The sequence below is a fragment of the Wyeomyia smithii genome, chromosome 1 (assembly GCF_029784165.1).
Source record: "Wyeomyia smithii strain HCP4-BCI-WySm-NY-G18 chromosome 1, ASM2978416v1, whole genome shotgun sequence".
NCBI lineage: Eukaryota > Metazoa > Arthropoda > Insecta > Diptera > Culicidae > Wyeomyia > Wyeomyia smithii.
Genome location: NC_073694.1, coordinates 135,166,334 through 135,176,363, shown reverse-complemented (window position 1 = coordinate 135,176,363; position 10,030 = coordinate 135,166,334). Strand labels below are relative to the sequence as shown.

At 37.8% G+C, this 10,030-nt stretch overlaps 1 protein-coding gene across 1 annotated transcript; it reads right to left on the bottom strand.

Annotated features, from left to right (window-relative positions):
- Positions 1-1,379: 1,379 nt before the first annotated feature.
- LOC129717444 (protein O-GlcNAcase) lies at positions 1,380-9,767 on the bottom strand. The gene is made up of 6 exons (XM_055667336.1): positions 9,535-9,767; positions 8,249-9,474; positions 7,280-8,193; positions 6,889-6,962; positions 6,303-6,823; positions 1,380-2,391 (listed from the first exon to the last, which is right to left on the bottom strand). The coding sequence occupies exons 2-6, from the start codon at positions 9,405-9,407 to the stop codon at positions 1,565-1,567; spliced, it is 3,495 nt and encodes a 1,164-aa protein (XP_055523311.1). The 5' UTR covers positions 9,408-9,474; positions 9,535-9,767; the 3' UTR covers positions 1,380-1,564.
- Positions 9,768-10,030: the final 263 nt, after the last annotated feature.

Here is a 10,030-nt window from a genome sequence, read left to right as displayed (position 1 = left end):
CAACGCGGGGTTTTCGAGCGGAAGGTGCTACGTACCATCTGGGGTGGAGTGCAGATGGAAGACGGATCATGGCGGAGGCGGATGAACCACGAGTTGCATCAGCTGCTGGGAGAACCACTTATCGTTCTAACGGCGAAAATCGGGAGACTACGGACGACAACCCTATGAAAATGGTTCTTGATAACGGCCCGACTGGAGCGAGGCGAAGAGGCGCACAGCGAGCAAGGTGGCTCGATCAAGTGAAAGACGACATGCGGAGCCTCTGCAGACGACATGGCTTGCGAGCTGCGGCCATGGATCGAATTGAATGGAGACGACTTCTTCGAACAGCAAGGGACACTTCGGCCTAGAACTGACTGGTAAGGTGAGGTTCAAAAAAATATATGGACGATTTGTGGGTGGTTAAACTTTAAATGAGCCGTTGCGGAACAGAGTGGTCTAAAGACCATTTTTTTCAAAAATGATTTTTTACATACATCGCATCTACTCAAGAAGCTGAAGTTAGGAGACTAGAAAAATTTCGAAAAATCGAACTTTAAAGCTGATTTATACCATGTTGAAATTTCGTCTGAAACAGAATGGCCATTTTGTTTCGGAACAGAGTGGTCTATGTACATAAATCGAGGTAATACCATCATGTGACATGTAACAAATTAATATGTAATATGTAACTTGTCACTTGTCCTGTAACATGTTACACGTGATTTGTAACATGTTACACGTAATGTAACACGAAAAATGTAATATGTCAAATATCAAGTAATATGTAACATGTTGTGTTACATGTAATGTTACACGTCACATGTTACATGTGACATGCCATGTACATCATATAGCATGTGACGCCAGCCATTTTATACGAGTTAACGTCATTTTTATTTATGTTTATGTACATAGATCACTCTGTTCCGAAACGATTCGAGGATTCCAGTGAAATATATATGAATTCAGAGTGGTCTATGTACATTGGTATGGGGAAATCACTTATTTCGCAAAAAAAATTGTAATTTTATGAATTCACATGTTAAATCACTTCATAACCTTCATTTTAGAACATTTTGTTTGAAAGAATCCTTTTAACAGAATTTTATTCAGAGATTTTTCGAAAATTGCTTCTCCTCACAAATTTGCTCGATGGCACATAGACCACTTTGTTCCGCCACGGCTCAAATGTTAATAGAAAAATGATTTTGGCGCTTGGCACGGTTTGGTTGCACCCCGACTATTTATTGTTTATATGGATATCCTTTGCCGCATTTTGATATCTCGCTTGGCTTATTGGAATTAGATAATTCATGCATGTTACTCTCAAAGGATATTTGTGATATTTTATTTATCTATCATAACCATATTTTTTATAGTATTTGCAAAAACTAAACCTGTTTTAATAAAATTAAATATTTATTTTTTTTTAACTATTCCAAATTATTACATGACCACGTGAAATGACAAGTATAAGCAATTTATACTAAGCTGCTCATACTTGCTGATAGTATAGTTGAAATTTCGTTTCTCTTGTCAATGACTGTAGTATAATAAAAAAACGGAGTAAGAAATGCGGCTATCAAAAATTTCTTCCCAAATACATATTGGAATCACTCTCATCTCTGTAGATTTCAACAAAGCCCAGCTTTGAATAGAATTGATAAAGAAACCGATCAGATCGGTTAATGCAAACGTGTACACCAAAAGAGGGTCCATTTGAACGCAACGCTGCCAATAAAACAGTCACAACGCGTTTGCAAATTGTTTCGTCTTCTGCCAGATGAGATTTGAGTATTCGACAGCACATAACTGATGGATGCGAGTTGATGACACTTACAGGGTATTCACTACTGAAGTTATTGAAGTACATAATACTATTGCGAACCATCTGTGATAATGTGGTTTGAGCTGCTTTGACGGTATCTTTTTTCTGGTTTGCAACATCTTCTACCATTGATACTGGATACTTTATACACATCTCGGGTATCCAGCAAAGCTCAAGATTACGAATAAATGTCTTTGTATCCAGGGCTGCACATGCGTATCCAATTACACCAAGGTTATTATCCTCGATCACCATGCAAAATTGAGGAGCAAGGGTTAAAAATGGCCCTACGTACCGATCCCCTAAAACATTTCTAAACCCGTCAGGCAGTTTGTCATTCGAATCATCACCATCCTTCATAGTACGCTGGCACACTGCGTAAACACTTTCCTCGTCAGAGTGTACATAGGGGCGAATGGTGTACAAATTTACGGCGGACGTTTCGGGCAGTTTATATAAAAACAAGTCATTGCCTGCATCAAGTGGGATAAGGCGTTGCAAGTCTGCTACTAGTCCGCCACGAAAAACCCATGGTTCTTGATCTCCGGACATGAAGGTCTCCTTCCAGCCTTTACTGAACCCTGTAAAATAGAACTACACTGATGAATTGTTATCAAGGCTATAATCTATACCTAATTGTATTGTTAGTAAATCAATATTTTAAGGCGGAAGGGTGTAGGAGCTACAAATGACCAGATTCTCGTGTTTGTTTGGGGTGATAAGAACATTAGGGTGATGGGAACATTTAGGTGACGCATTAATTATTTCCGACTGTTGTGCCTTTGAAAATTTGAAATCAGCCACGTGGTAGCTCCTACATAAAGTGAATTACTACCAGCACACCTAGTTTCGACCTGTAGCCAACCTAACTGCTGCCAAACCCTTCTTTATTCGCTTGATTCTGACCCAGTATTGATCTGGTGTGCTCAAGAGCCAAATGTAGTCTAGAATACACTTTATTCAAACCATTGCATCTAAGAAACCTTTAACGAAAAATCATTTAGGAATAAGTTATAGAGAACTAATAATTCTATGTGAATAAAATGCACTGAGATAAAATTTTGTTATGAACGAACAAAATTTTAAATAAACACCAAATTTCGAATAAAACCAAAAATGTTTCTCGTGCTCATTTTAAACCATAAGGCTTTGTGAAAGCATTCGTTTTTAATATTTAATCAATTTCAGTTTGACAAATTGAAATTACTTATAAAAGTGTACCTTTCTCGTTAATCAGACGCCGTATACAAACTACGTAACACGAAAAATGTAGATTTCGAGCCCCCTCGCCACTTTATGCAACAATAAGTAACGTTCCATATGACTCATCTTTTCTAAAATTACGGGAAAAAACTTACGAAAAACTGAAAAATCATAAGGTTCAAAATTCACAAAGGTAATTTCGGTCGTTCAAGCCATGCTAAATAAAACTATTTCCAATTTTCGATAAAAACCGTTGCAATCCTGAATTCAGGGTGGCCACTCAAAATCGATTTTCGATTTCCCGGTTTTTCCCGGTTTTCCCGATGAAATTTATTTAATTTTCACGTGTTCATTTATGTCCTTGCCGTGTTCACGTGTTCATTCATCCTTGCCAAATAGTGATATGAAATAATGAAAAATATTTCTTCTTCTTCGCTTTAGAGACCTCTTGCACAATTTTTGCCCTTTTTATGTCCAAGTCGTTGACAATCTTCGCCTTCTCGTGCTTTCTTGAGTCCTGCTTTTACTCTCTGTAAACCTGGTTTTGAGTTTGCAATGCCTCTGTTTTAGAGTGTCAATGAATTTAACCATCGAACTTCGTTTTGCGTTAGGGCTTAAAAGTTTTGTCTTCTCAAAAAAGTCCTCATGCATAATTTAATCTCAGACTTAGGGAAGAAGAGCCTTAAAATAACCAATCCAAAATTGCACATGCAACTGTTATTTTTTTATGACAAACGTCTTAGAAATGCACGAGGTCTGTCATCTCAAACCAATTTTTTTTTCGAGAAACATCGATTCTGGGACTTACAAAGTTTTCGAGCTGGGGCCAATGGCATGTATGAGAGATTTTCTCAGACCCGAACATGAAAAAAATATTATTTAAAACAAATAAGAATAGAACGCGACTTTTTCTGGAAATCCGAATGATAGACCACAATAATCCCGAAATTCGCCGTAAAAAACGTGTCAAAAATCACAGCAAAAACTGTGTAAAAAGCAATTTGGATGTATTTCTGAACAAAATAATGACAGTTTTTCATAAATTCGATAACTATGAGCTCCTTTTTTTAAAAATAATTTTTGCTTGAGTCCACAAGTTTTTAAATGTTTTTTTTTTATTTCCCTGATCAAGCTTGATTTTATTCAACGCAGATCTTGCTACGAAGCGGTTGCTGACTTTATCTGAAACCAACAAACAGCTTTTCCATAACTGACAGAATCAAGCCAATGAGATCATTATGCAAAGAAAATTACAGAATTTTACGTTGACATTTCGTCAGAAATTGTTGAACAAATGAAACGGCAGACATGCAGGATCTCGATTTTCCCGGCGAAAAGCCTAATTTCCCGGTTATCCCGTCTTTTTTTCCCGGTGATTTGGAATTCCCAGCTTTTTCCCGTTTTTCCCGGTAGAGTGGCCACCCTGTGATTTGCTACGATTAGCTGTTTCTATAGTCAATAAATTAGCAATTTAGTTAGTTGTAAGATTATAACCCTTTTCCTGATAAGTAAACGGTGTAACATAGTCGCAAAAACGAACACGGCATATCGTCGGCTTCTTGCAACACTGGCACAACTCAAAATTTTGCATGTTTGAGTTATTGATGGCAAACGATGTGAAATACACTAAAGTCGCTTTTTACGCGGGGAATACATGCCGCGTAAAAAAAACCGCGTAAATTCCGGAATCCGCGTAAATTCCGGGATCCGCGTAAAAAAACGCGTAAATTCCGGAATCCGCGTAAAAAAAACGCGAAAATTCCGGAATCCGCGTAAAAAAAACAGCATTAGTTCTGCATTCCGAGTAAAGGGAAACCGAAATCCGCGCAAAAAAAATACCGCGTAAATTCCGGAATCCGCGTAAAATAAACCGCGTAAATTCCGGAATTCACGTGAAAAAACGCGTAAATTCCGGAATCCGCGTAAAAAATCGCGTAAATTCCGGGATCCGCGTAAAAAAAAAATCGCGTAAAAAAACCGCGTAAAAAGCGACCTTAGTGTATAGTTAAGTTTCATACCACGAAACCTCGTTTCGAAAATCCCAAAAAATCCAGAGTTATGAGAAGAAGTGCCTTTGCTGCACAAATCGAAATTTTTCCATAAAGTTAGTAAAAATAATGTTTTAACTTGGACAACGTGCTCGTAATATGTGCATAATAGACCTAAAAGTGTTAAGTGAGGATTGGTAATCTTAAACTTCAAAGTTTTCTTGAAAATCGGAAAATAGAATTTCGACGCAAATTTTCAAACGCGTTTTTCTCGAAACTATGATTTTTGAGTTGTGCCAGTGTTACACGAAACCAACGATATTATATATTGGCACTTAGCAGGTTCTATCACAAGAATTGCGTCCTATTGAAGAGTGATCAGATTCTCGATGTTGGTGAAAAATGGTAGTAGGTATACATATATGAATCTGTATTAATAGCGAAAAATATGCAAACACGCGACAACCAAGCATTAAGCTATTTCAAAAAAGCATAGCAGTCACAAAGTTCAAAGTACTCAAGATTCGTAACAAAGGTTAGGAATGCCGCTTAACAGATTTTAGAGAATAAGAGAAAAACAAAACTGTTTTCGTAGCAACAAAAAAACTGCTATGAATTATGAGGTAATTCGATCCAGCGAAATTGAAGGTCATGGTTGGTTTCTCTTTCACCTAAGTTTACTTTCTCAGGCATGCACACACAACCAGCGAAGAGTTGACTTTGCTATGTGTTTATACTCTGATAATTCCGGTCAACATTCACTCCACTCAAAGCGTAAACTCGTGGATTATGTTTCGCGTGAACTGCAAACTGTATCCTAGCAAAATATTTAAAACCACAGCCGGGGTTTTGTGACTGATTTTTCTTATAAAAATCTATGTTTTTCCACTTGCCTAAATTTTCACTTCGATTTCAACTGCAAACTATGTTTAATTTCATTTCCACACAAAATATGAAAAAGTTTTGTGTTGTTTTTTTTTTTTAAATGTTTTAACAGTGTGTATTTTGTTTGTAAAGCGTTATTATTTCACTATAATCTACTCTTAAACAGATTTCCGTACAACCAAAGGTTTCTGATCTATAATAGTACTATAGGTGTCTGCCTTCTTAGTCCTTCTTAGGGCATTCTAAAAAGTATCGATCGTGCAAGCCAAATACGTGTGCGAAGTTTATTCCAAAAAAATCTATTGAATTCCTACGTGTCCAGGTTATTTTGGTTGAAAACACTCAAGAGTATAGTTTTCAACAAAGTCCTACACTCTAAAGCTTTTAAATAACGTAGTGTTTTTTTTTTAACTTACATGTATATCCACCTTGCGTGTATGAATTGATATTGCTTGGAAAATGACCTAGTGCAAGCCATTTAACGAATGCACTAAGCAGAGACAAAACAGCTGCAATGTCCCACACGTAAGAAAACAAATCGTAGCACAGCTCTTTGTTTGGACATCGTGCTATTTTTCGAGCCATTTGGAAAATACTTTGACATAAGTTTTCGAACGATTCGGACCGGCGCAACCATTCCTGTACTTCGCTCCTATTACAACCGTGTTTAATTTCTGCAGAAGGAGAAACTGCACCATTCACTTGACAGCATTCACCACTCCGGGGATCCGGATGCGAGCCTCTAGTAGAAACAGCTATGGTGGTTGCGTCTGTTAAGTGTTTTCGATTACGCTTGCAAAGAACACTTGCGTTAGTTTTGAGCCAGTAAAATTCTGATAGCAGTTGTAAAGCTTTACTTCCATGTTCGAATGGAAGGTAAAATAAATCACACAGTAGTATGATGTCGGCAGTTGTTATGTCCTTATCGCTGCTGCTTCTAAAAATACATAAATATGAACAAAATTACTACAACTAATTTGCAATTACTTTCATAATGCATACTTATCGTCTACCATTTCTGCATTCGATGTTAACGAAGTATCGGAACTCTCTACTTGCATAACACCAGAGCAGGTCTGTGAAAATATACAGGTTTATTTCGTTAGTTCAGCGTTCTATATTTAGTGTGTCATATTTTAAAGGAAGTTTATGATTTTGAGGACATGTTAAGTTTAAAACTCCAAATATGTTTCTGGTTATATATTCTGTATCATAATGGGCCCTATTACAGAAGTCGAGTAGACTCGACTCGACCATGTATTTCAAATGAGACGAATTGCTCATCGAAGCTTCTGTAATACGATCCTTTAAATCAATAAATTTTAAATAAAGAAAAGTCTACCAACTTTCAATCAAGATTGAGAACTACTATCAAAGATAAGCGTGCAATTACCGATGTTGTTTCTGACATCATAACATCGTCGAAGTGCGTTTTCATCGTATGTTTAGGCGAAGTAAGATTGCTTCCACATTCCATAGGCTCAGCACAGACCCCAGCGGACGAAGCGCACAAATTACTATTGCTGAACACTTCTTCAACTTTAACATCATCATCTCCAATGTTGATTTTTATTTGATTCACCACAACCTCTTCGCTTACTGTCATTTTCTCTTCTCCTTCACTAGCGTCCGTCATTTTTATTTCGTTATCTTCTAAATCTAACATTTTAACTTCAGAATCTCCTCGGTCCTCCGCGTCGTCAAACATGCGCAATTCAGAACTTTCGGGTTCTTTAAGTTTCTTAACTTCCGCTTCAAGCTCTTCCTTGAACTCTTCGTCAACCAGTAAAGGAATGTCGGAAGAAATTGATTTCCGTTTTTCAGCCGATTCGTCCAACTGTTTTTGTTCTAAATCGTTTTCTATCACTGCGTCCTCTTCCAGAGGTTCAACATCCCTGGAACAAGCAACTTCGTTTATCTGTTCCACCATGGTCAATTTCTTGCTGGACAGATCTTCACAGTCAGTCGTCTCGCATGCCGGCTTAATGCACATTATTGGCATCGGTATACTGGAAACTGGAATTGTTGCAGGAATTGCCATATTATTAACTGCTGCAGCTACGGGGTTTGGCAGCGACTCGTTAGTAATTACTTTGGTCGCCGATACCAATGAATTCATTATAGGGGCGGGTACATTTTCTGTAGTGCTTGTAACAGTACTACAAACATCGGCAAACAGCTGCAATTGTGTAGTATTGACTTCCGGAACTGGCAGTGGATTTGCACTCGTTGTAGTTGTAGTATTGGTTGAAGTTAACGTCATGCAGGTATTCACTGATGGTATGATGGGAATAATGGGCATAACCACTAATAAAGAAAAATAAATCGTTATCAAAATATATATTGGTCTTAAGTAACTCACTTGTGACGGCAGGTTGAGGTTTACAAATAGGTCCCCAAGCTTCTTTCTCGTGATAAAATTCCGGCAGCCAATTGGCGATTGCGTTCTTCAAGGCAAGTCTCGGATGATATACATTCTTCGACAAAAAAGCTGGAGCGTCTTCCTGACATATTCCTTCCTCGTTTTCCGTTTCTAATTTCACATCCGATGATATCGAGGAACTTATTTTCGTATCAGCGCTGCACTTACTCCAAAATGCCAGCGTCTGAATAGCAATGGCATTAGCATGGAATTCACAGTTAGGATTAGTAACTACTCCGCGTAATAAGGGAATCAACTCCGGTGAGCGACCTGAATAAGGACCAAGAAAAACACGTTTTTGATCATAGTCATTGGCATGCAGATTATCCCAAATAACGGGGGGACGTTTCAAAACTTCCGTAATTTCTTGAATACATTCTACAGTTAGTAACTTGGAAATAACTTTTGGACCAGTCCACATAACGTCAATCTTTTGTATAAGTTTTGAGCCCAACGTGTTTAGATACTCTGATTGCTTCACCGTAGGAACTGCCCTTGAACTGCAGTATTGCGTGGGGCAGAACAGAAAACGAGGGCAATTGAGGTGATTGTAGATTTCATTTGTAACCGATACCTGGGCATAAGCAAAACTTTGAAATACTTCCTTATCCGATTTACACATTTCTGGTTCTATGTCATCAAATAATAATGCAAATGCTCTGCAACCAAATTGTGATACTTGGTCTAATTTACGTTTGAGAACCGCAACTTCCTTACTATTGCTGTACGTTATATCTAACCCTGGTGAAAGAGCATAGTAGAAATTAATATTCTGTTCGTGGGCAGCAGTAATCAAGCCTGTTAGATGGTCTGCCTCTTCTACTGTATACAATTCTCTCCAATATGCTCGATGCTTGTAGTCGTCTTTTGGAGCGTATACGTAAGAGTCCATTCCCCATTGTTTCATTTTTCTGAATAAGTCTTTACGCTGCTCAGTTGTCCACGGGCGGCCGTAAAAGCCCTCAACTACACCGCAAATAAAACTATTTCTACATTCAGATTCACTTCCCGTATCAACTGGCGATTTATTAAATAAATCGACATCTTCAGAGCTTGTTTTCTGTTGCAGATCCGAGGACTTCACTACTGGCTCAGCCATTACTGTATGCTTGGTTTTTGCACTATGGCACCCAGATTCCAATTATGAAATCCAATTGTATTATTTCCTAAAATCAGTACAAATCTTAATACCGCACACAGCAGAACTTTAACATATCTTTTCTTACGATTAATTTGAAAAGTTTGAATATTCAGTGAAAAAAAATTAACCAAAGCTATGAACTGTTTGTGCTATTCGCGTTGACGGTGTTGCTGATATTTGTTTGGTTTTTGCATGCGAAAAAGAAGGAAGGAAATATTTTTGCTTTTGTCATCACGCACATTTTGACAATTGCATATGAGTGTTCACGTAAGTGCGAACAGCCTTCAAAATCTCTTTCAATGCGAATAACCCAGCTAGCTGGCATCTCTATCTTATTTGCTTTGCTCCGTTAGGAGCTAACATCACTGCGGATCCGCAATTTGCGGGCCCCGTTGACAGATGCTATGTTATGCGTATGAAAAGTGGCGGTGATATGCTATCTCGTTTACACACACGCTGAGATGTTAGTCCTCACGCTCCCTAAAATGAATTCAAAAATGATTAGAAAACAATTCATTTTCATAAAAAGTGGAACAACACGAAAATTGAGTAACTCTGTTGTTATTCAAAATTGTGTAACC

Bases quoted from the DNA above. Each gene is read 5' to 3' on its own strand.
- LOC129717444 (XM_055667336.1), bottom strand. From the start codon at position 9,407: ATGGCTGAGCCAGTAGTGAAGTCCTCGGATCTGCAACAGAAAACAAGC. The intron at 8,194-8,248 runs GTGAGTTACTTA...TTTCTTTATTAG, and splicing joins ACCTCAACCTGCCGTCACAA to TGGTTATGCCCATTATTCCC. The intron at 6,824-6,888 runs GTATGCATTATG...ATGTATTTTTAG, and splicing joins GCAGAAATGGTAGACGATAA to AAGCAGCAGCGATAAGGACA.